This window comes from Bombus impatiens, unplaced genomic scaffold (assembly GCF_000188095.3).
Source record: "Bombus impatiens unplaced genomic scaffold, BIMP_2.2 scf_0037, whole genome shotgun sequence".
Lineage (NCBI taxonomy): Eukaryota > Metazoa > Arthropoda > Insecta > Hymenoptera > Apidae > Bombus > Bombus impatiens.
In genome coordinates, this window is record NT_176456.1 from 987,325 (window position 1) to 1,014,688 (window position 27,364).

The window sequence follows — 27,364 nt, forward strand, 5'->3', positions numbered from 1 at the left end:
CGCGTTGACACGTCGTCGATCCGTGGATTTGCGCCACATCGCGGCCTCCGACCACCCCCATGCGGGACCGTTCGATCGAAACGTCACTCGCGAACCGAACAGCATTGTTTCTGTCTGAGCCGTGATATGCTTCAAGGAGCCTACCGAGGGTGAGACGGGTGATTGATAAATGACTCCTGACTTTTTCCGATTTTTACGGGTTTTGTATCGCTGAGAGATTAAAAATATTTTAAGTAACAATTTAAAAATTCCGCGAGCTACGATCCTAACGATCTAGAGGCGTGTTTAATGTTCGATAAGATCACACACGCTATCGGCTAATGTGTTATATTCTTTTAGCAAAGTGTTCCAAGATCAACACTTTCGTGTCTTGGACTAATTTCGTATCTAAGTATAATAGCATAGCGATAAATAATAACATATAGTTCAAAAGTACTTTGTTCAGAGTTATTTGTCGAAACGATTAGCGGCGAAGCATGTATTTTCATTGAGAGCTCCGTCTCTGTTTAATATATAGATGGATGAAAAAGCGCGACGAAAATAATTTCTGAAGACTGAGTTTAAGTTTAGCTCTAGAGACTAATTGGCCAAGTGACCTTTCTAAAATTGATCTTGACTGCTCTAGTTTCTGAAAGTTTCTTTCTGCCGTCAGCGTGTGTATGGCGCTATTAGCCAGCTCGTTTGATACTTTATTAAAGAACCAACGAATAGGTAAACTTAATTTTCCTCTCTATGGCGCATCGAAGTTTAAAGAACACATTACGCGTTCACGGCATGTTATGTGTAATAAACGTACAGATTAAATTAATTGTTTCAATGCTGTTCGGACGATCGAGCATGAAATCGCACGCGTTGGTGTGCATAGCGAAAGTTGAAAACGCGTTCAGGCGATAAATTGTAATTTCAATATACCGTTTTAGCGAGCAATTCGCGTTATAATTTCATCCCTCCTTTGCTCCTTTCGATAATCGTATCAAATTGTTTGGACAACTTATTTAAAAGCAAACACTGCTATCTTTATCTTGTTAATACTTATCTTACTTACTTGTTAAACACTTATCTTGTTAATAAGTTTCGCTTCTCTTCTTACGAAATCGCTTTCGATAATTTCGTACCTACGTACACGATATCTCATGTGACTTACAAACTTTCAAATTCATTCATCTGTCGTGTATTTGAAATACACGGCGCGTCACGAAAAGTGCTAAATATCGAAGAATTCATTAACTGTCGTTACATTCATTAACTACTTAACTTTCCATTTCTACGCTTGACAAACTATAATTTACTCTTCGCGATCATTAAAAAAAAAGAAAAGAAAATACTAAGAGACGAATGGATTAGACAAAACCACAGATAAAATGCTGTTTTCATCTAAATTGGCCAAATCAGCGATCGTTGTCTGTTCTCGCGTCGAAGTTTAGCGTGAGATACGCGCGAACGATGAGAGGAGACGAGAAGAAGCGGTCTGCTAAATGCCCCGACTAATTCGACGAAGGCACGAAAACGACGGGGTTTTTTGGGGAAATGGGGAGAATGGGGATTCTCGCGCTAGTGACACCACGAGCCGCTGTCGTTTCCCATGATTTTTCGAGGGTAGCGCAGGACGATTTATGGAGGGACAACGGTGTCGCTGTCGAGGAGTATCGAGGGGTTGCTTAACTCGTACCTGAACCGAAAGCACGAGAAGATAAGGGAGCAGGAAGAAGATTGGAAGCGTTGTTTCGTTGAAACTGTTGAGTGCGATAAGAAACTATGTCAATTACGAAATTTTGAAGCCAAGAAGAAATTTTCGTTTCGCATCGAGGCTGTAGAATTCTAATACTTAGTTAACTAGTTTTCTGTTCTAAGAAAGAATCTTTAATACGATTGAGTGGTTAGGCCAGGTATTATATAACGAACTTTCAGATTTTATTTTCTATGTAATAATTCAAATTGCTCAACTTTCGTTCCAAGAAGATAGTGATTTTCCTACATTGTCACTAATTTTTTGTAATATCACATTTCTACGGTATAGCTGTATTAATCACTTCCTCGATTTTCTTTCCGACTGAATTTTCGCTCGTCCTAAGGACAAAACAGTACGCGATGTAGGTGGATGACGATTCCATCGAAGTTTCCATCGCACACTGGTCGAAATCGTTTTCTCGTTAACGCACAGGAGAACGCAATAACTTTGTTCTCATCTCTCCACGCAACCGACCACTCGCGAGAATTAATCGTACTCGTGACGAACGTTCGATCGTAATCGAATTGCCGATGATGGAGCGTCCTGGCTTTGATTAAACCCACCGTCCGTCCCCTCGGCCAAAAAACTCTAAGTAATTATCGTTTCGCGTATACGTTGTTCTCGTCTACAGAAACTGCCAATACGGTTATTATATCACAAGCCGAAGAAAATGAAAAGATGTTTGATAGCGTTGGTTTATGTGGTCTTTCGACGTTCCAAGCTCCACTTGATCAATCACTTCGACAAAATGTGACTCTCGGTATAATTAAATTAGCAAAAGCGTAAATAGAAAAATCATCGAAATTTTTCCAAAGAATAAATATCCTTGTTTCATCGTTGATTGGAAATGTAACTTTTTGTAACGTAAACGAGCTTTTTTAATACTAAAACTGAAGAACCTGATAAATATAGAATATCATTGAAAATATGGAAATACAGGAAGACCGCTGAAGCAACAATAACACAAAAACTTTCTGATCTAGTTCAGAGAAGCGATTTTGCTGGCGAAACGGGTCGTAACATATTTCAAAAGGTAACGTAAAGGCATCGCACAAAGGAACCCACGCAGAAAGTCCAGCTTCTGCAAACAAGCAGGCTGTTTTGAAAGAGGAAGTTCGACGATAACGTGTCGCAAGCTCGTGCGGTGGTTCGTACACGTGTTTAAATCGGTATTAAGTACATCGGCGGCGGAACAGTGCCAAGAGGCAAAGTCAAACAGACGTTTATCTAACGTGTAATGGCATAATTTGCGATGGGGCTTAATCACATCAATGTTACTTGGCCGTCCAGCAGAGTGGAATAAGCTGATCGTGTCTCAGACTTCCCTCTGCCTCGGTTCGCTGTTGCTTGTTCACCGCTCGTCCGCGCCACCAAATTGCATTATACCGGAAAATTATTAGAGGCCCGTGAACCGTGATTAACAGTTCCGCTTCAGATTTTAACATACGTATTCGACACACATATTTCAATTACCCCTCTTTATACTCCACCTCGTATTTCTCAACAAAAAGATTTAGAAAACTCATTACTCTAAGGAAGAGTAAATGACCTAAGACGCTTATACTTCGCTTCGTACTTTCAAACCAAAAACGCCTAGAAAATTTGCCACTAAAGACGAAGCGATAACCCAGCCAACCCGAAGGAAGTCGGTCACTTAAATTTAGCTATATCGAGCTCCATCCCTCTGTCGTATTGTAAGCTTCTTTTATCCGCAGACCGATAAACAAATTGTTCTCCAAAGGCGTTCGGACGAAAGGCTCGTTCCCCGAATGGTCGTTCGCTGCGGAGGCGCGCAAGAGTCCCCCCAGTGTCGTGCCTATAAACAAGTCGTCGTCGAGCGTCGAAATAACGCCAGCTGTTGGCAGCGTGCCTCTGTTGACATAACTTTGACAAAGTCGTTGACAAAGTCTCGGTTGCAGAGCGGTTTTTACGAGACTCCAGCCCATTAAGGCCCGATAAATCTGCCTCGGTCGGATCGTCGAGCCCTATTTTCATCCGGCGTGAAAACACCGCGCTCTCCCTTCTTCTACGCCCTCACGTTCGCCGTGGTCCGGTTCCTCCGGCGCTGTTTGTCAACCCGGTGGCCACCGCGAGCAAACAAACGTTCCGCGCCACCCGTTATGCGACACACGACCGTCGCCGGCAGCACGCGCCTTCTACACGACGATTATTAATAGCCTTGCTCCGGCCAACTCTTTCCTACAACCTCAGGGATGGATGCATCGAGCCAAGATATCATCTCGAGCACGCTGTTTGCTTAGAGGTAAAAATTTTCGGGGTGCCGGGTTTCAAGCGATCCTTGTCGCGCAGATGCTACCTACGTTCCTAGCTGCGGTTGATCGGAATTTCATCGGGCGAAGTTTAGCTTCTCTCAAGCTTTAACTTCTCTTCTTATTCGTTCGTCTGAGATGCGAATTTATCGTTGGTATCGAGAGATTTTCTGTCAGAAGGATTGTTTAGCAGAATTTTTACACTTTAAATGTAGCACGTGTTTGGATTTACGTACTCGTTCGAGAATAGTACAGCGAATATTTGAATTTTTAAATTTCGGAATGCTCAAATTTTCAAATTTCTTCATGTTTCGATCCTTGAAACCTAAAATTGTTGAATCTTTGAATCGCAAAAGAACCGCGACAAAAACTTGATGGGGCGGGGTGACTTGGAATTTGAATCCGTGGATGGGTTAACGCCTCGGAAGTTAGCGATCTGTCTGCTTAGGCGCCAGACCATAACTATGTTACCCACGAAAAATAAGGTTCGCTCGTAAGTACATCACACGGAAGTGGATGACGAGTGTTCAGCTTTCCGAAACCATATGCTATATCATTGCTCTAAAATAAAGCGAATACCATGTAGCTCGTCTTCTACCCTCGTTCCTTCGAGATAATTTATGAGCCGACCGGCGACGCGACTTGCCAAACATCATGTGGCACACGAAAAATTATGTCGAACATGCTTTCTCTCCAACGCTCGTCACTGAAATAACAGTAGGACTCTACGCATGAATGTTGTCTGTATATTAACAGTTAATTTATTATTTCCTCTCTGATTTTTCTTTGATAACAATGATAGGAACTCGTGGAGGTATCAAAAGGTTAACCGTATACTAGAAGACTTAAAAATATTCGTCAAATAAGTTCTAGGCACATTGTTGACAGTTCCTTTTATCATCGCCATCAACGTAACTCTTTCTTGTAACGCGTTAATTACTAAACGAACAAATGAAAAGATATTTCCAATTTCGCAATCTCTGTTTGCAGACGATGCCCGACGACCCTCACTCGCGCAGCCCCGCGGAATGCTCACCAAGGAGCCTCGCGAGGAAGATCGAGAGCTGCATCTTCAGGTAAGAGAAGAACGTATCTATGTAGTTCTGCGAGGCCGATCGAGTTCAGTTGATTCTTTGGTTTCTCGAGAAAAAGGGGTTGAAGGGTCGAGGATCGTTGACCACGCTCGTAGCCTAAAGGCATTCGTTGATTACCGACCGAGAAGGGATTTTAATTAGCAGCGTTTGCTCATCGCAAACACCGGCCAATCTGCCTCTCATCGCGAACACGCTCGCCTATCCGTTATGTACCAGCGCGATTTCAAAGTAAAAATTCTGGCTGGACGCTTTGACTGTACGCCATCGGGTCAACATCGAGTTTACTCTTGGAGTCGACCCGCTTTGCGAGCGAGAATTCTCGATACTTTGTGATGAACGTTCGGGACGTTGCTGGGGATAGTTTGAAGGTTTTTTATAACGCTGAAGATTTTTGCTTTATTGATAGAGCGAATGGAACATCGAGATTTCGCATGAAAGTTAGGTCCGTTAAAATTACAGAACGCACGTAATATGAGAAAATACGTACAACATACACAGTGTAGTGCTTTCTGTAGTACTTAACAGCAGATAATCTTCCTACCAAGACTCTACCTTTTTTAATTATACCCCTGAAAATATGAATTTGCGTAAAAGTCTGCGGTCTAGTCGTAAGTAGAGTCAACGAGCAGAAAATCGTTTGATCGAGCATTACCTAAACTTTCGTGCAAATAAACGGATTTCTGTGTGAACACGTGGATACGTGAGTTCGTAGATACGATCTTTAGGATAGTTACCCAGAATAAAGTCCCTGGTCGTTCAATCATCCTACCGTCGTGTGATCGCGACTAGTTCCAGGAGGGGGACAAGAACCCTTTGACATCGCGAAGCTCATTACGATCGAATTCCTCGAGCGCGCGAACCACGAGACAGCAGGATGGAACGAAGGAGAGAAGCAACGATCGTGGAAGGGGAGAAAAAGTGTCCATCGGCGGTATTTCTGGCGCGTTAGGGCCCCGGTGTCGGTCGCGTCACACGCGCCTGACAAATGAGACGTTGTCGTACGTTTGTTCAAATTACTGCCGGCATTCCGCGTGCACGCTCCTCGCCCGAGCACTCAACGAGCTTTGAAATATTACCCTCGTCACCTCGAACCGTTTCCTGGCCCCACGAAAAACCACCTCGGCGATCAGGCTAACGGTCGATCCTCTCGGCTGTTTTTGCTACGATACAATGTAAGTAGTCGCGGCTCTCGCGAGTCGCGCGTTCGCATCTTCGTCTTCGTTTCTTCTTGCCAGCGCGCGTCGCGCCACGGAACGCGCGCTTCTTGTCCCGAGCTATCCACGATTCGTTCACGTTTGCGATTTGACACGAGCGTGAAGCGTGACCGAGCCTTCTTTTTGATTCTATCTTCGCTGAAATGAGTATGGCGTGTGTAATAAGGGGAGCGTGGTGTGCAGGGTAAGTCGTCTAGCATTGCAACGTGAAATATTCACGATGCTTTTAATGACATCGCGAGGCAGAAAGTGGAAGACCAGTTGAACGTGACGAGCTGTTGATCGCGCCAACATATTCACGTTTTTGCGCGATCGTGCTTGTTGCTTGGATTTGGTGCAGGTGGATGGATGCTGCGAGGGAAGTCGAATAGATGTTAGACGATTTAGACTATTTCTCCTTTACGACTCGGATTACACGCTCTCTTCGAGATACAGATCACCACAATCTTCGTACGCTTCGAAGAAAATGCTGAAACTTCCTGGCGACATTTTTAGGTGCAACACCCTCTAAATATATCTACCTAATTCCGCAAGAAGAAGGTAGTTCGTCCTGTCTTGCGGCGGGTTAACAAACCTTGCAAAAGAACCGTATCATCAAAAATTACATCTCGATTCGAGATAATCTCCACATAAAACGCTATACAGAGATAGGAAGACGCAGAGCAAAGGAGTGTCCGATGTGGAATAATTCCTGTGCGTGACGGGGAACGCGTACAGATTACACCGTGACGCGATGTCAAGAGTGATCTCGCGATGGTCGTGTTTCTTGTCGGCGACAAGTAATCCGGAATCAATTACTAGTCCTGGCAGCCCTAAGGAACTGGCACGGTCACGGCGGAAGAGGCAGGGGGACAGCCGGAGGGACGCGACGACCTTTTTAGAGGCAAGAGGATCATTAATCACCCGCTTTTTAGCTGGAAATTCCCTCGCGCCTAGTTTACAAAACGAGGGTCGTCGAAATCGCCCCGTCACCCACGACAAGGGTGATGGTTTTTGTAGTTTCACCGACGACCCGCCTTCCAACGTCGGATCGCTGGCTCCTTCACGTGCGATTACTCGAGGTAATCTCGCTTGTCTCACGCGATCGACTCGTTCTCCATTATCGTTCCGAGGACGCGGACGTTCGTACTTATCGCGGTCAGAGGCAGATTTGTTAGGTGTTCGTTTAAAGTTTAAAAAACCATTTTAACTGCCTAGCGTTATGTACAATCGTGTAATTCCGCGTTGGTTTAATGTAATGCTCTTAGATGTAACGTTTATCGTCGAGCAACACGAACGTGACGGATATAAAATTTTACGCTTTAGTACTTGTACCGGTACTTAGTACACGCGAGCAATATTTAAGAAATACACGACCTACGAGAGCTATTTGTTCGATTTAGCTATTTGCTGGTTACCAATTACGTAATTCGCAGAGTGGAAGAAAGTATAACTTCACCTTCGCTTTTCATTCAACGATTCCGAAAGATTCACTTTCTATATTACCATAAAAATACAAAACAACGATATATCTAAAATTCAATCAATCAAAATACCATAACGCAAACAGGAACAAAGGGTAGTCGTTTTGCAAATACCCTACGCTATTGTGTGATATTTTTAACAAACGTATTCGGTATTCCGTTATCTGAAAACATTTGTACGCAATATCTGCTGAAAGATCTCTAAGTATCCGTAGATACGTATCTGTATAATCAACTGACAGCATTGACATTTACTCAGAGCTCCACTACACGCGTAAGAATGTATCGGTTATGAGAAAATCCGCCGACTTCTCCACCTCGTATAAATCGCATAATGGAGTGTGTAGTGTTGACTTAGAAGGTTGTGTCTGACATTCGTCATTTGTCTGTTCTAATACATAATACGTAATGTTTATAACTGGTTGTAAGTTGTAAGTTTCTCCGTGCCGTAAAACCTACGCACGAAAGAGTAATTACTCGCTTTCGTAGTTCGTTTGCATTCGTTCACATTATTCGCTGCGTGCGATTGGTCGTGTTACTGAAACTTGTTATGTACGAACTTAATCACTTGCTGCATAGCTTTTTTTTCACGTAGTTGTGTGTTATATATGATACACGTGTATTATGATGTCGATTACTTTCAGGATCGAGTCTTTGTTTTAACTCGATTTAGAAACAAATCTCGCTTGATGAATAAACTTACTGTATCACGGTATCGAGGAAAGCTTCTCGCGAGCGTATATTCTACGCGACCTTGTCTCCGATTTGCAAACCAAGCGAGCACTCCGGCAGAAGGGACGGATTTTTGTTTCTCCACCTCCCTCGATCAGTCACTGTAATTGATACCGTCTCCGCGAGACGAATGTTAATACGTTGGAGCGCAGAAAAACTCGAAAATAAATTGAATCACCGGGGCTCCTTCCACGAAGCCAAAGGTCATCGAAAGAATTCGACCTTGTCCCTACCTTCACCGACCACTGGATTATAATTAAATCCTTCGAACGTTCGTCTCCCATTTCGTCGCAATTAATAAGTTAGCATCGAACACTTACTTGTTCTTTATTCGCTTCCTTTCAAGACGATATTTTAAGAAAGAAGATACAATTTTTCAATCCTATGTCGGAAAATCGCTTCCTTTCTAATTGGAACTCTTGTACGAGCAAACTTCGCAGATTTGAAAGAATCGAGGAACAACATTCAAAGCTATTTAACAACGTTTGATCGAAGATAGTGTTGCACTCGCGTTCATACGACGTTATCGAAATGAACGACGTTATGAAAAATGACGTAGCGGCTGTGGAACGTTCGGGGAATTTTCCAAGAGGGTTGGATAGAGCCATTTTACATAGCGGTCGAGACGATTGCAGCGGCGGATTCGAGTATTAATGTTCGTTTCGCGAAACGCATCGCGCGACGCGGAAAAATTGAAGCGATTTGCGGTCGAACGAAGGAGGTTCCGAGAAAAACTCGGCTCGAAACTCGATTTCAACCGTAATGCCGACCGCAAATCGTTTTCATTTTTTGCCAGGCAACTTGCAACCTGCCTACCCCTCTCCAATCGATCTCTCCCTCACCTCGAAAGCTGCACAAGATGAAAAGCGACGAACGAAGACGAGCAATAGAAACAAAATGTTATATGTACTTTGACCGTTTTACCGTGTTCGAACACGCATATCACGAGTTATAAAAGTACCGGATTGGTCGTTTCTGTCTTGGAACAGCAGATTCGTTTCGCTCGGGAATAATTAATGCCCGGCTGGATGTATCAATTACCAGCTATTGCCATTCGCTCGCATGCGTGCGAGACCGAGCAATATCATTTCGCGATATCGTAATTAAATTTCCCAGTCCGTGTCTCGGTTAAAGTTGAGGGTTAAACGATCAACCAAAAGAAGTTTCAACGAAAATCGCGCAATTTACTCGTCGTCCATTAATTCGAAAAGCGGAGGATCGATTTGTACGAAATAATATATGGCGCACGAGCATCGTTGAGAACTAACGCGTCGCGTCCACCAGAAAGAACCGCGGAAAGTCATCTTCTCTAAGAAAACAGTAACTTTTTCCAGCTTGCGAATCGTCGCAAGATCGGCGTTAAATAGACGCCACAGCGAGTCTCGCGTGACGAGTCCATAAAATGATAAAATTCTGTCATCAGAGGTGAATTTTCGTTCGGTAATAGGTCGTTTCTCGGTGCGCGACGTTCGAGATCGGTTTACACGAATCGAAAAAGTTGGTGCCGCGCGTTTCGCCGGGATCTAGCTGACAGGGATAAGGACTGAAATAACAGAGACGCATTAGCGTCGCCGATGATCAAAGTGCGAGGTAACCGTCGGTGGGACAGAGAGGAAGAGAAAAAGAGAGGTGGAAGAAACGAAGGAAAAAAAGACGAAAATAGGGAAGCCACCCAGGCTGTCGTGGCCGTGAGTTTAACGCGTACGTTAATGCCTGTCGGCCAGCCTGGACCTCGTCCTCTATAATTAGCCTGTATTGTGTTACTCGCGAGCGGATTATTGCGCTCATAAACCGTTCATAAAGTTTTTCGGTGCGACGATCTCGTTTGTTGTTGCTCGTTACACGCGAACCTGGACGCAGGCCTCGTGCCTGTCTCCGTGTCGGAATTCTCCGTGATCGTTGTCTTTTACCCTGGCGACGGTTGCTTTCCCATCTCCAGCGTCTGTAGACTCCGTTTTACGACGACGTTGATGGAAAAATTCGCTTTCGACTGCGGTGATGTAGGTAGACTTTTGACTGAAACATAAGATCGGAAAAAGATATTTATATATGCGGGAACGGTTTACGATTTACTTACGATCTTCTCATAAACATCGACTAAAACTCACGAACGTTAAATCGTGCGCCAATAGCGTTTCGAAATCGGAACGTTCTCGTTTACACAGAAATCGAATAAAATCGTTGAGCGTACGAGTCAACCGCAAGCTACGACGTCCTCGGTGATGCAGGAACGAATGATACTTTGCGGACGTTCGTACAAGATCGCGGATACTTTTTGCCCCGGTGGTTATGCACGACCGGGCATGTGCGCCACGCGCCTTCGATCCAATTTAGTAGCCTCTCGTTTGCCCCTCTGTCTCTTTCTCTCCGCGCTTGGTGATCCTGTTTTATTTGGCTGACGGATAACGGTGAGTGGCGGACACCAATCGATCTACATTTAACCCTTAACGGTCCGATCCGATCCGTTTCTCTCGTTCGAGCCTGAGAATTAATGCCCATAAGATCCGGTAACCTTCTCCATTTCTACGCTTCTGAAAATGCTTCAGAATGTGACGATATGTTGTATGTTTTTTACTTACCTACTTCCATCTTCCTGACAATTGTAATCTGTAACTATAGTAAGTTTCGATTATAGTACCAAATTAGACGGACAGGTATATATATTAGGTTGTCCGAAAAGTTTCTTTCGTTTCATGAGGTGATAATAGATGAACAATTTCTGTTTTATATTGTTTTATTGAATTAGGTATGACCCATTTCGTTCTGTCTCTATTATTATGTTCGTGCATAATTCGATAAACTAATATAAAACAAAAAGCATTGTGCCTCTTTATTTGCTTATAAAACGAAAGAAACTTTTCGGACAACCTAATATACGATGTAAACTAAACTGAATATGTATATCTAAGATATATTGCTATCTAAAATATATAGAAGTTAAGTTCTCATTAAAACTGCTAGAATTTACTTTTAAACGATCCCTTCCTATGCAACATTTAATTCATGCTCTTAATACGATATAGTATAATATAATTTGATATACATCTGAAGAGGAACTGCATTACTTACGAAATGAGCTAATACTTACAAATCATTTAAACGCAGTATGTCCAAAGTTACGCGTGAGCTACTTGCGCCCATCGCTGCATAGCCGCGTCAGGGGAACATCGCGAAACGGTGATTCGCGTTTATATTTCTGCCTATATACTCATACAAACACGATCGTATATCCATCTGTAATGGATTTCATTCGGGCGGCAATGCGATAAATCGCGCACGCGGGAACACGCCGCGCGCCTCGACGAACAGAGAAAGTCGTAATGAGACTCGCCGACGGAATATTATAAGTGCGCGCCGCGTATAAATTAAGGCCTACTTATGGGGCAATAACGAGTCGAATACAATTCTGATTACGTAATTATCTGAGGGAGACCTTGCTGTTGGCGGCGTTCCGTCGAACTAGGTAGAGTAGAGCAATAAATTTGAAACGGCTCGACGGAAGTTGGTTCGTTTCCCTTTTCCTCCTTAACGTACCGTGCGGTTATCGGTCGCGGCAAGCTGTTTCTTCTTCGTTGACGCAGCTGCTCTCAGTGTCTTCGTGCCAGCTCGTTAATTACTCGTTACTCGAGAAAGCAACGTGTGCTCGATACGAAGTGAAATGAAAACGATATCGCGGCCAATTGGATCGAGAATTCGGTTCTCCTTGAAATTTATTTTTCCCCTTTGAAACGTTAACTAGCCAATGGCGTATACGCGATGGCATGGACGTGTCAAGTAGGAACATTTTCCCATGGCAAAAATGGATTTATGCGTCAATTTAGATTTAGAAAATGCTATAATCGATTCGAAAGCGGTCAAACAGGCTGTTCCGCCACATAACCAGCTAGGTAAAATGTTCGTTACATGACTGATAAGTTGGTGCGAGCGTTCCATAGCCGTTGAAAAGAAGCTCCTCGCTTCCATCCAGCAGCTTAATATCGCGTGACTAATTGAAGCGAATACCAACAAGTTTGCCGCGTGATTATTTAGTCGCAAAAACTACCGTGTACCAGCTGAATTAGATCTATTTAGCTGCCATGCCAAGTCATCTCGATTTTTACGTACTTGTCACCTTGCGAATTTCTCGTCGTACGATCGTTGTAATATCTTTTCTTCGGTTGATTTTTGTTTCTACATTCTTTTCACAACGTGCAGCCTTGCAAGGGCGCAAAATTCCAGGTGACTACTTGACCCGTTGATCGAAGAGGGAAGAAATGTCCATACGGTTGATCATCGGTGCAAGCGGCCGCGATACTTACGTATTCCACGTACGTCGACATCGAGTAACTTCTACCTAGGTCATCTGCAATTTCGCGCGATAAATTAGCCGCATCACCTCAGATAGCATAAATTATGAACTGCAGAGTATCGAGGATTATTGACATTTTCACTGGAATTAATACTTTGCATTCGGCAGACGTTCGATGGTTATTTCCTATGGTGCAATTACGCGCAACTGGTTCCGCGAATAATTACGCGGTTAATGTGTTGGACAAGGATGAGAGCGTGCAACGGTTTATCGGACCTTGACATAGATATAAGAATATAGAGAGACCTTAAATCGGAACATCGACTAGCGATGCTCGTCGATGCAGCGATACGCAGCGATCGACGGTTCGTTATTTCAAGGAGATCTCAAAGTATCTGAACAATCGATTATTCCTTATGTTAATAAGTTCATAGACGTTCAGTGGAACCACCTTTGACCCTTTGCACTCTTATGTGTGACTCGATATCAATTTTTATCTCAGGAGCTCCTTTGTCGAGTCTCATTCGACATGTCCACCTTTTTTTGCGAAACGTGCGAAAGAAAAGCAGGATTGCATCCTGGAAATTGTTTCAAGATATATGATACACTTAAAAATTACAAAATACTACAATAGTGTGAATAAAACTGATATTTAAGTGAATTTCTTTCTTTATTTGTTTATTTAAATTGTCTTATTTTTTGGTTGAAATAAATTTCAAATGAAACACTTAAAAGCGTTGGGAGCTGCTGGTAACGAAATTGAAATAAAATTCGAAGTGCAAAGGGCTAACATTTGTTATAAGTTCGAAATGGCGTAACCAAGATTTTCCACCAGACGATTTCTAACTTGCTTGAAACACAAAGAGAAGGAAGGTACCGAAGACGTATAGGGATTCGAGCAGTAGCGATGTTTGCGATGTTGTCTGGAAGCGGAGGGCTTGATAGTGGGTAAGCTCGTTAAGCTCGTAGTTCAAGCGGAGAATGACAGTTCGGGCCATGGTATAGGACCGATGGAAGCGTGTGTTCGCGGGTAATAAAGTCGCTGAACGTCCAGGCAGAAGTGGGTTTTGTCCTGTACCGATAATGGCGGCACTTCATCAAGCTTCCTCGAGTCTGACCCCTCTTCCTGCGGGACACACGTACAACTCCTTTGCCGTGCTTCCTTGTCCCGCAGGAGGCCATCTGTTTCGTCATTACCGGCAAGCAGTAAACCACCTCCCTCTCCGCCCTTCGCCTTCGTCCGTGTCCCACGGGTGATACATCGTGTTTTCTTATTTGCCGGACGTGCTGCGGGAAAATCGTCCGAGAAAATCGAGTGATTTGTCCGAGAGGTGTTAATGGCCAGCCGTATACCCTCTCTTCTCCGGTAGACCGTTTCCGCTTCTTCGTTCTTCGGTGTCGTCGTTCGGGTTCTCATCCGTCGCGGCTCCTTCCACGTCTGGTCACGTAGGATATACGGCCGCGGCTTGTTCCAGGCACGTGTTGAGTCGGTTAGTCGCGTTCGATCGTCGATTATATCGAATATGAAAGTCGATAGCAATTGACTGTTTATGGATCGAGTGGACAGTCAGCGGTCCATGGCAGTCTAGAGTCTACGGTAAAGATTGCTTGTAATTTATCGCATCTTAGGATTTGTTAGGGATCGATAACGTTGACATTTGCTGGAAAGATTCCAAGATATGCACAAGGTAGACGCACCAGCGCCGAAAATGTGGCTTGAGGTGAAGAAGGCGTTGAGTGTCACTCATTTTCAAACAACTTATTCCAACCTTTTCGACCAATCTTTCAGCAAGTCCAAACCAAACCGATTTCTCAAAGATCCATTAATCTCTCGAACGACCCAACTCGGTTAACCGATCTCAAAAATAGACTCAGTCATCCGGCGAACCCTTTCAGCCTTCTATTTCGAGGTTCAATGGCAGGGTAGGAGGTGGTGGGTCGCGAGTCGGTAGCGAAGGAAACCACGCTACGAAGAAAGGAAATACGTGCCGCGTATACCTTAGCAGAAGAATATCTTCGGGAGCCGTGAACCTGTCAATAAGGTGGATTCCTCGGCGCTTCTTCGGTAGTGATGGCCTAAAAGAAGCAGCCGCTCGAGGTGGCACGACGCCGTCGTGAGATGGAAAGAAGAGAGCCAGGACTGCTGTTCGATAAAGGAAGAGAAAAGGGCAAACACACGAACGAAGTGTATATGGCAGCGATCTCGGAAGCTCTTCTCTCACCCTTCTCTCGGCGTGACTTGCAGCTCGATTTCTGGCACAGAGAAGTCTCTGACGGATGCTCGGTGCTTTTCTTCGAATGCCGTATCGGGACACGGGAAGATGGCCGCGTGAGCGCGAGCGGGCGCGCTAGTCATTAGGCGGTATCGCGCGAGAGATCGTTAAGGGGGCAGCCCTGTAAAAGGAACGGGTCGACCGGGACTGGGACCGGCCCTCCTCTTCCCTCATACTCTCTCTAGGGAAGAAAGAACAGGCTCTCTCGATACTTTCTATCCCGGTGACGTTATGTAATTACCGCCGATGAAATACACGTCGATCGATGATACTCCTTCTCGTAGTCGGAGGAGTCTTCTTGTCTTGTCGTTTGATCTGTCCGTTTAATACGCTCGCACGCCAACCTCGCCAACGGTAGACATCCTCTGGGGTCTTCGTAGGACGTTCAACTTCCAAGTAATTATCTCGTTCGATTGTTCCGATAGGTTGTAGAGCTTCCGTCAGTTTTTCAGAATTATATTTTTCCCATTCTGATCATTCGTACATTCCTCTATGAGTTACCAATATCCAGAACGCTCGAAAAAACTCGACCACGTCCCTTCGAGTCTCTCCATCTTCGCGCGATATCACCATCCGTAAGAAGTTTCTCGCCGGCTTCACACAAAAACGCGTCCCCGCTGTATTTAACTTGCCAACCGCTATTATCAGCCGCATAATAGCCGTCTGCGACATGGCGAAAAGAAATCGCAGCGAACTTAAAAGCCAATGGCAAAAACGGCAGGGTAAAATCGGCCAGGCGAGGGATCGGTTTTCGTCGCGCCATTGCGAAACAGTGACTTTGTATCGATCTCGGACACGTCCTTTGTCCGCTGGTCAACGAATTAACCGACGATTATGTCCGGTATGTTATAGCGTGATGCACGATGGTCGGAGGCATCCGATTGTTCTCGTTGCAATTCGTGTTTACGATCGTTGGAAGAAATCGGCTACGTACCAAGGGAATTGTAGGAAACGCGCGAAGATGAGGACTCGAAAACATTCGTAATAAAACAGCTAGTGGAATATCTTTTGAACGATGCAATTATTTGTATCAAAATTCCATTTTCTTAGATTAGAATAATCTTCTGGAATCATCAGATCAACATCGCTTTTTTCGTCTCCCTCGCTTTTCAGAAAAATCACATTTCTACGCAAATGCGTACTCTCAACTTTCCGCGATAAAACGACTCTAACTTGATCAAACCAATCTCCGAATGTTCCGTAAGAATCAGCTGCACCATTTTTTTCATTTTATAGAAAAACCACCGTTTTTTCCGGACATTTTTCAACGGAGCAGCTCCGAGTCGACATAAAAGTCGGACACAAAAGTATCAAAGCGTTAATCGTTTGACTGGAGGGTCGCCCGTAATTCGTCGCAGAAGATCACCGACCATCCAGTATCCATATCCATCAAGTAGATGGCGTGGCGTATCAAAAAATAAGGCGGTCAGGCATCGGTCGTCGGCCGCGCCGCGGCGTGACAAGAGGCGTAATTACGCTAAACGATTCCCGAGGAGGCTCGCTAACGATTGTAAATGCGGTGGCAAGAAGGATGATCCGCGTCGCTGTCTCGGGGTACCTTTCAAGAGGCCGTTCCACGTCCTTGCCTCGTGTGAATCGGAAGATTAGCCGACTCACCGCGACCGGACAGTTCTTCTGCCTGGGATCGACATCGGTTCACGGCGAACGACTAATGGAACGGCCGCTTTTCGACACGCTTTTATTTTCAACCAAGGAAGGACGTTCTAGCTATCGGAACTCGTCGTTTCAGTCTCTCCAATAAGCATGGATACGACTAGACGTTCGGACGAGTCGAGGCAGTGGAAAAAGATAGTCATGGGATGATGAAAAAATTTGCTTCACTCGTTTCCCTGTAGAAATTGTCTCATGCGAATGTTTCCTGACTCGCGTTAAAAACTAACGTGTTTCCGAAATAGAAAACATCACATATGAATTTAAGTTGGTCGAGGAGAAGTCATTTCGTAGAAATACAGTTACCTAAAAATATGGTAGATTGGTTACATAGACCAATAACTACAACAAGGTGGCCCAAACCTATTCCCACGGACGATAAAGTCCAAGAACCAATCGAAGTAATTAGTACTTCGCTTCTTTAACCATACAACCACGAAGTGCGCTTCTCGAAGATCGAATAACTCATCGATTCAAATTTACGATATGATACCGCTTTATCAGAGGCGATCGCGTTTAGTACTTGCACAAGCAATGACACAATCGTAAATCGGCGGTGAAGCGATATTATTCAACGCGGCGGGTTACGATGATCATCGATAAATAATGTCACGCAGCCGGTCGATAATCGAACGAAGCCAAGGACGTATTAAAATCAGAAGGAGTTTTCGATCGGCTCGCGATCCGCCAGCTGGACTCTTCATTAGCCGACTTTAATTACGGCACGACCGAAGATCGTTGTCGCGCGCTGTAACAGGAACGGTGGCCAGTTCAATAGATGCCCGCCACGACCGATCATTTATCATCTCGCAGGCAATTATCGTAATTAATATCGGTGGCCTGGCAATGGTACGCGCGCGGATGTCGTAGCGGCGATTTTTCTTCCGGTATCGGCGTGCCGCATCCGCGTTCCGCGAAATGCTATTTAATCAAGCGATTCGTCGAATCACACGAATCGCCATGACACGCTGTGGCTAATTTTATGGATCCACAGAGACGAAATAAAAATATTTTATGACACAATATTGAAATAATAATAGCGTTCAGCGTTACAGGAGCATTGCAATCGGTCGCACAAACGCACCGACGATATCGCAATTAATTGCAGTGTTTCAATTAAATAAACGATCGTAAATATTCATAAAGTATACGCGATACTTTTAATTATAGACACGGTGGCGATGTAAAATATCAAATACACCGTAAAGTATTTAATAAGTTGAAGCGTTCGACCACTTCTTAAACTTCGTCTAGCAGTAAACTTGTTAGGCAAAGCTGTACAAGTGTAGGAAAAATAAAATCGTAGCGAAAATTTAGGAATAAATTTTCCATCCCTTAATAAATTCATCGTAGATCCTTTAACCGCTGCGACGCCGCGAAGAGCTCTCGTTCGAAACGACAAGATGGAAAAAGGAAAGGAAAAAGGGAATCGTTTATGTCTGCGGTGGCATTTTATGAACCGTAACCAGGAAACGAATTAAACGCCGGGAAAAAATTGGCGAACCGGTTTTATTAGAGAGTCACTCTTTATCCGCCGAACAAAAAGACGCGACCACGCCGTGATTTATTCGTTCCGGCCGCATTTCCCGTGAAATGGGCAAATTTATGGACATCATACCTGTGATAGCGAGCGATTAGAATCGTGTTTTTAGTCGTGTTGGTTTGTCAATTGTCGATAAATAGGAGCAATTCAAGGATGCTAAGCACACGCACGTCGAACTGATGATAGCTTCTTGATTGCGAAGACACAGGTGACATATAATTGGGGCAGGTTATGTCGTTTTTCTTTAGTTTTCGACATAGGATACAGCAGGGTGCGTTTAAGTGCAACTTTGTCTTTTATCCACGTAAAACGATGTGTGTAATGATACGCTCGTTACGTACCGTTATATCTTCTTGAAAATTTATTCGAAAATTAGCATGAAATGTGGTAGTTTGTTGTAGAATATCGTTGCAAAGTGATCATTGTCATTATCGAAAACATACATATACCGATGGAAGTTACGGAGAAAATCGCAGCTTTCTAAACACACGATTGATGTTTTATTGTACGAGTATGTATAATATATAGTATGCAATTGGAGATTTTTATAGCGATAATAATATTCCACATATCTCTGGGAGACGAGAAATTCACTGGCTCCCTAAACTCGTCTTTCGTTGTGTAACTAAACTTTCATTTACCCCTTACTCATCGACAAAATCACCTCTATTCTCGTAAGGTTCACCAATCTCCATCCCTAAAACCGTCTACTGTCACCCCGTTCAATATTCCAGCCACCAACTATCCAAACTACCCTTGAAACCCTATTCCCCGTGCAATTTCGCAAAGCTGTTAGTATTCCTGCGATTAAATCACATTAAATCACATGTCAGTGTCGCAGTTAAAGGTCACGACCAAGTCAACTACTCTTCGCAAGTTTCGCGTGGTCAGTCTAATTTCTCCAACAACGACCAAGGGTAGGTCGGACTTCATCTTCGATTCGTCAAAATTTTGTCCAAATCTTAATTACGTTTAAGAAAACGGGAAGAGCGGTATAATTCCTGTAGTATCGGGGAGAAGGGCCTAAGAAGCGTCGAGCTAACTACAGACAATGTCGCGAGAGCCGAGGCGCTGTCGGCTCCATCAATGCATTACCGGGTCCTTCAAGTAAATAGCCTTGCCGAAAAGACCTACGTGACTCTGGCTACGAGCGTCTGCAGAACACGTGTGCGGTGGGCCTAGCAAAAGACAATAGAATGCTACAACGGCCAGAGAGTCAGTCGAGAAGTAGAGTGCGAGTTGAGCTGATACGGAGTGTGAGTCGGCGTACGACGATATTGTAGTCTGTAATTTTGTTACTGAATATCACTTGTCCTTACTCTAAGAAACCACCAGTTACTACATTCCTTTTTCCAAACCTTCGATTTCTTACAAAGTATACTGTCGTTTCTATCGAAAACGGATGTCAAGTTTCACGGGGAAAAGCATAGTCTGGAAGGCAATAACATTAATCCAGGACAACGAGGCGACCGGGAAGGTCGTCTCCTCGCGGTCGACGAAGAGGAATCCTCGGTGGTTGAGTCATTGGATGAATTCTAGTGTAAAGCAACATCATCCCGTGGAATGGACTCGGGGACTCGGTGTCGGCCGCCCCTGATCACGAGCTGTCTTGGCTCTGTCGCGGTCTGTCCCTAGACGGGATGCGGTCGAGACCCGGACCATCCTCTACCGGCGGCCGTGTAATTTTAATAAGCCATATTACGAGCTCGTAGCTACGGAAACGGCTTCCTTTTGTACCCGTCCCATTAACTGCCGGACCGAGTCTTTGGGATAACTCGCGCTTCGGTTAAACGCCTTATAGTTTGCTCGCTCTTAGCGGTCGTTACATATTTCAAGAGGTGTTTTTTCTTTCCAGCAACGTATTTCTTAATCTGTTTAATGTGGGCTAATCTGGCAGTTTCTTCGTGATGTTGTTCATCCTTTTTTAATTTTTAAAACGCTGCGATAATTTATTCGTCGATGTGAAACTGTACCGATCGGTAGATATAGAAATCAATATGTATAATAAAATTATAATAAGATTAAAAAAAAAAGATCACGATCGGATCTTCAAAAATGGTATATTCCTGCTATTGCTGTCTTCGTGAAACAATGGAAAGAAAAAAGGGAAAAATGAAGGGAAGAGCAATTCCGAGGGTCGACGGCGATTTGATTAACGGATTAGACGTTTGTTATTTCGGTCGGTTAGAGGGTTGGCAGCGGGGTGGGAGGGGTCGTTCGGAATAAATGGGATATCGCTTTAATGAATTTCCAGCGGAACGTCAGGAGGCGTCATCCCCAGCGCAGAAGGCGGCTGCCCGGGGATTAAGTGGAGCAATCTGCGGCATTTTTTTTCTCGCAAACGACCAGATTTTTATGCCTAATTAATCGCCATGGAGATCCGTGAGGGCGGGCAGACAAGCCTCGGGATTACGGGACGAGAATTCGCGCGATACAACAGCGTCTTTCAGCCGCGGGGGCGACGTGGTGATTTGTGGCACGCGATTACCAACCGATGGCCCCTCTTAATTAGATTTCATAGAAAGTGCTGTATTAAATAGCCGATTAGCTTCGAACGAGGTCGTTATTAATTCCGATACCTCGGGATCGCGCGATGCATCCAAAAAGGTGAGAGAAGATTCATTGGCGAAACAAACCTGGAAATTGTCCCTTAGAGTTAGAGACAGCGGAGATCGCTTAATCAGACTAATTGTTTTCATGCTTCAAAATTACCTATACATATGTCTCAGGTTGTCCGAAAAGTGTCTTTCTTTTACAGGCACGTCTTTATACAAACATGAAACCTAATCTGTCAAACGTTGTGATGTTTATCTTGATAGAACAAAATGGATCATACGTAATTCGATAAAATAATATAAAAAATGTTGTAAATCCATTATTTCCTTATAAAACGAAAGAAACTTTGCAGACGACCTAATGTCTTCAATTTATTTCAAACTTGATCGATACAATCGTGATAATCCGAGCTCACAACACTGTTAATGAAATTTCATACGTCTTCAACAACACACGCAACATATTCGTAAAAAGTATCTGCAGATTTTCGAATACCTTCGCGAGAATGTGTATGTGTAGCTGCGAGATAACGCGTAGTAAAATATAGAAGACCGTGGAGAGAAGTAATAGATAGGGATAGGGCAGTACTAGTGGCATTTATGACAGTATTCGTGGGCATTTATCAGGAACGAAGGCCACTTTGCCAACGCTACCGGGAATAACACGGTTTAGTAGCGAGGAAGAAGAAACTGCAGGAGCCGAAAGTTTATCCGCGAAGTTTCGAGTGCAGAGCCGGTTGATTTATCGGGCTCATTACTGCCAGGAAAGAGGGAGGACTACAGGCAACAGCCACCCCAGCGGCGTGTTTTACAAGACGGCATTAATTGCTCGAATTAAATATGCACCTCTCTCCGTGGCGTAATTTATTTCGGTTTCCTTAAGCACTTTAAGTCGTCGGGAACTCGCCGCCGCACAGCATCGCCGACGCTTTCCACGAACGTTAATAATGGCCTCGTAGGATATTAATTGACGCTACTCTTGTAAAAAGCTCCCGCTCTACGCTTTAATCCTGACCACGGATCACCCCTCGACCGATTTTATTCACCACCGATTAAACTATCGCTGCTTTTTATTTCGAACGTTGGATGAATCTTGTTCCGGCAAAGATTATGTACGTTGGATATCGATAACAGCTTTTGCGGATCGGTTGTTGTTTGGAAACAGAGTGCAAAGAAATTGTTAATTGAATTTCCAGATTTGTAGAGGAACAGAATGTTCGAAATCACAGCGTTGCAATTATTTCAGGAACGCGTTGAACGAGGAGCAACGAGCCCAGAAAGCCTTGTACCTGCTGCAAGCGCAAGACCGTCGAATCGCTGCTCTTCAGAAACGCGTGGCCGAGCTGGAGGATGTCGCTACGAATCTGCACGAGTTCACCCTTCGAAATTCTTCAAGCGTTTCGACCTCTGAACGAAAGAAGGAGATCGTGGCCGACTTCTCTCGAAGCGACAGATCGTCCAAAACGGGGAATTACAACGATACCGAGAATAAAATCGAGTACAACTTGGACGACATTAGCTCAATGCGAGAAGATCCCGACACCACCGTGAGTGGCGAAGTGTCGGTGCCGCGCTTGGAACTGTCGAAATCGTCCGTGTCGAATTCTGAAAGAGATATCTTCTCCACGGCGATCGACTTCGTGCTGGAGAAGAGAAAGTGTTTCATCTCCAACACTTCTTTTTCCAACGAAGAAGATACTTCGCAGAAGGTGACTGAGCGCGAAGAAAAGTTTCACGAGGATCTATGCAATCCAGATTGCAAAAGTGAGACAAAAGTTGTGGCTGTGAATAGCAAAAAGGCCATCGATGTTAACGAAAATAGTAATGAAAAGATAGAATCGAAGGAAAGAAAGATGGATCGAAGACAGGGAGTAATTATAAACAGGGAAGTCCACTGTGAAAGTAAAATTAAAGAGGCTAATAGTTTGGTTATATCAGCGGGGAGGAGCGAAGAGAAAATTCCAGATGTGTCGTACGATAAGAAATGCGGATCAAATTTTCCCAGGATATCTTCCAGCGTTCCATGGATTCGCGCGAAGCATAGTTTTCGAAAAAAGCTGCGGGGTTGCGAGCTGAAGACTGGAAGAGGTACGAAGGAGCTGCCTTCCGGGATTGGTAGTCAGACGTTCGCGCCGTTTCGGTGAGTGAAATTTATTTCTTTAAAGTACACCATTTTTTGAATAAATAGTTCCAGGTTTACAAAGAGTAAAAATGGTAATAAAAAAGGTACTCGTTTCTCCGGTTCTACCTTTGGACAATGTAAAGTTTCAAATCCATTAAAATTTGCGAATGATAAGTTCTCATAGCTATCGGTTCAGTCGCTCGATCATGATCCAACGTAGAATGTATGTGATTGGCACAACAACGTTCGTCTATCACGGTTGGGAAACACTGATCTATCCGGTAAGGAACGTTGGTAGACCGATCTCGAGCAGTGCAGTGGTCGAGCACGTAGCGACCGATTTTTCCACTGTCCCGGTCGCTCCTAGACACGAAAATGCATGTAATTAGCTTGAAATTGATGTTGAACGCGAGCACGGCCGCAATTTTAATCGGCTGTCGTATGATAATTACGCGCGCCGACCGGCCAGCCCTCGACCCACGCCGGATAAATCATCTCTCGGTTCGCGAGCTCGCGCCATCGAAAGCCCCGCAACGATTCCCAGGTATTCATTTACTTCGTATTAATCAATGCATGAAATTGATTACGGCTAGTCGAAGCTCGTAACGAGGCTTGCCCGATCGACCGGCTGAAAATGCCGGTTAGGAAAAGAGATTCTCTGTCATAGACGAGGGGAAAAATTGGTAAGCTGAATCGGCTCGTGCCGAACGTGATAATGGCACTCGTTTTCTCAGATTTATCGGCTGTTGCGTTTTCATTTCAACATTTCCCGTTTATGGTTACGCTTGGAACAAACGATCGTCGATATCAAACGTACTAGCTTTCTTTTCCAGAATTCGCTTGACAAAATTACACCAAGTTGGTCCTTTATTTTTCGTCTTCCAAAATCTACGTTCGAACTTATCCAAATCGTCAAGGATATCGAAGCTTCCTCTGCGCGATCCAAAGATTCAAACGAAAGAAACGACTGTGCACTTTCGATCGAAACGGTATTGGATGGAGAATCGTTAGGAGGGGAACGACGCGATCGACGTAACGAGTCGGTCGTATTTTTGCTCCGACTGTGAACGGTTGTCGCAACCAGGGATCGAACCGATCGTCGTCACGACTCGACAAAGCGACGCTCCTTAAATCGCAGAGCAACTCGCGATCCGTTGTACGATACACGGAGGCCGAGAGGTAGAACAGGCATCGAAAGCCGGAGGAATCGTCGACGGTGACGAAACCGTGCCGTTTCGGACGCGTCGTGACAGACAATTATTCGACGACCTTTGACATTGGCCGTTCGCGTTGTCGATCTAGGAATCCCGCTCGGGGAGCAAGGGTTAAGTAATTGTCGGAGATCTCTGTGACAACGTTACGACAGAGAAGCCGAGCACCTTTCTCGCCGCAGTTTCTAGGTAAAAGGATCGTACAGAGTATTGGGCGAATATCGTTTCATTGGCTTGTTCAACAGCAACGTTGAATTATTCAGCGTTCTTGAATTTCGAGTAAATTTCAGTTTAGATCTGTGATCGAGTTTGATACAGATATAAGTTCAGCCAGGTAGTTTTATAATATAAAATCTTTAAATTTGCTTCTGTACTTTCTTTTTTATTGTTTTATTTGATCGAAAGCAGATGAATATAGATAGACATGTATTAGGTTGTCGGAAAAGTTTCTTTCGTTTTACAAGGAAATAATAGACGCACAACGTTTTTTGTTTTATATTATTTTATTGAATTATGTACGATTCATCTTGTTGCGATAGAAAACGAAAGAAACTTTTGCGACAACCTAATACATTCACCTCTGACTATACGATAGGGTGGATTTTTCATTTTGTCATCGATGCGTATCATTTAATTTTCCTCTATTCAGACTTGTTTCAAATTTGACCGATACGCTGGTGATAACTGGTTTCGTAACGGTGCTAATGAAATTTCAAACCGTTTCGTGTAACATGCATAATGTACTCGTAAAAGATATCTACAAGTGTTGGAATACTCTCGTGAGCCTACGTACTTTAATTATGGTGGCCGATGTTCCTTCGAACAACGTCCTCCAACCAAAGCTGTAAATAACGTGTTTATAGGTGCCATAATGCGACAATTAATTTATGCACGTGGCAAAGTCGCAAATTAGCCAGGGGACCGGTCGTCCTATCTACATTATCACCTCTGGGATATTCCGCGATGTTGATGCATCGACACGGCCCGATATATCTTTATATCGATGCGAGAGGCGCGCGCGCGAGCGCTTACGCTAACGTTATCGCGAATCATGCGTCGAAATTAATCCCTTGGTCGGCGAAATTCGGCCGGTCGGTCGAGTTTCAAGCGGCGTACGCTTAATTGACGACGCTCGTTCCCCCGGACCGGGTAACGATATTATGAAAATGCTCGCGAACGTCCACGAGAGAGTAGAGGCGAACGAACCAAGCGAAGCGGGTCGTTTGCGTAATTTGTTATTGCGTACGCGAAACCGTCGGTATATGGAATTAACGAGCGGGCCCATTAAATTTAACGACCGTTGACTCGGACGTCCACGTGGATGGTTGCCGCTCTGTTACCTCGATCCTTCGAGCGCGATCATCCACGTTTCGATGATGATACTATCTCGAGAATTCGTTTCTTCTGTTTCCTTCGAAAAGAACGACCATTTCGATGATTGTTATTGATCGAAAAAAATAAATAGCCATTAGTTTGGAAATATTCTCACCGTTGTGCGAGAGACATGAAGAATTAAAGCACCGATGACTGGCACAGCAAATACTGGGTACAGACATTGAGAAAAGAAATTTGATAAGCAGTGAACGCGTTTGCCAAGCTTGCACCGAAGCCATGTCGCAATCACGCGTACTTTTTACGCGTCAGGCTTGGTTCTCGCGGCGAATTTCTGCCGTCCAATTAGCAGAGTCTCGGTGGCACTGTGCCGGTGGCGGACGCTAAACGAGAGGGAAGCGGATGGACAGCCGGTGACAAAGGTAACGGGGCATACGTCCGCCGGTATCTTCACTCGGCACACGTTTCGCGTTTCTTTCAGCCGAGCTGCCGAACCTCCAATTAAAGTCGCCAACCGAGCTGCCACTTCACTTGCCACAGCAGTTCGATTTTCAGATTCGAGAAAACAGATAACGCGTGGGTCGAAGGCTGTTTCTCGACGAGTGGTCGCCTTCAAACGCGTGGCTCTTGGGGTGGATTTCTATGAAATTACGAAGATGAGTCAATACGACATATGGTTATCAATCTTCAGGTAGACTAATGCTTTCATATAGAGATCTCACGTTTTAATTTTTGGCATCTTCCTTGAGAAAGTCGGCTACCTTATTACCCGACAAACTTCTTCCACATTTTATCGAAACTCCCAATTAAAATTCTTTTCTTTGCTTATGCTTGTCACACCGTCAAGCAAACAAGCCTACCGCGCATAATGATGCATGTTCAGGTCTCACGAAGTACCAAAGAAAACTAAAAACAAAATCTCACGTCCGTTCGGAATTCTTCCGCGTCAATGACGCAGATACGAGACACATTAGCCGATGAAGGTAACAAGCGATTGACGACGAAACGCCATCGAGGCATTCGATACGCGATCATCGTGGCAACGGCTATCTTCGCGAACCGGTCGATCCGTCGATGTCGCCCGTACGAAGAAAATGAGCGATGATCGGCGCTTTTATCGCCGTCCGTTGAGGCGACAAGGGACCGCAGAATTTGCATAACCCTCAAAGGAGGATGATCATACCGACGCTACGTACAGAGCGAATCTTCCCCGGGCAAGAAGTACGCGTTCGGATTTTATCTTCGCAAACTGAATTATCCTGCAATTTTTGGATCGTACCCTCCAGCTTCCATGATCTCTTCTCTTATTTTTTATATCAGCATCGATTACGAGTGTCATTGGTTGCATTCTACTATTGAAAATTTCTCTTTTATCTTTCCATTCAGAGATGTTTTAGTTAAATCTCTTCATACAGCTTTAAAAAAGCTCGAAGTCTTTTCGTTCCTAAAACTTCTGGCCAAACTGCTGCATCAAGTTTCGTTCTGGATTTTACGTTAAATCGTACGAACACCCGATCGCGATTTTAGGATATGTACATGAACGAACGACATGGGACCGGATCGAAATGGACGTGGGCATCATTCAGAGGAGAAATAAGCACGTAGTTACCATTGAGAGGCGACATGCAAGCCGCGTATGCAAAGTCGACGACGCGTTCGAAGTCGTTCGCGACCTCGATCGTGATTCATCGATCGATCGTTCTCCGTCTGGCGTGAGGTAGGTTGGCTGTGTGTTGGTCGGATCGTAGAACGGTAGCGGAGCTGGTGATCCTCTTACTTTCACGTTCTCTTCTCTTTCTCTCCCGGTGCTCCTTTCTCCCCTTTAATTCTCAAGATCGGTGAACTAACGAGAACGACGCCGGCGGCG

At 44.4% G+C, this 27,364-nt stretch overlaps 1 protein-coding gene across 1 annotated transcript in view; it reads left to right on the forward strand.

The window, feature by feature from the left end:
- Positions 1–27,364, forward strand: part of LOC100750181 — a 187,313-nt gene that overhangs the window by 5,625 nt on the left and 154,324 nt on the right. Inside the window, exons 2-3 of the mRNA XM_033322988.1 lie at positions 4,990–5,075; positions 22,079–22,972. Of these exons, the coding sequence (XP_033178879.1) occupies positions 4,993–5,075; positions 22,079–22,972 (977 nt within the window). The 5' untranslated portion in view covers positions 4,990–4,992. The remainder of the gene's footprint in view (positions 1–4,989; positions 5,076–22,078; positions 22,973–27,364) is intronic.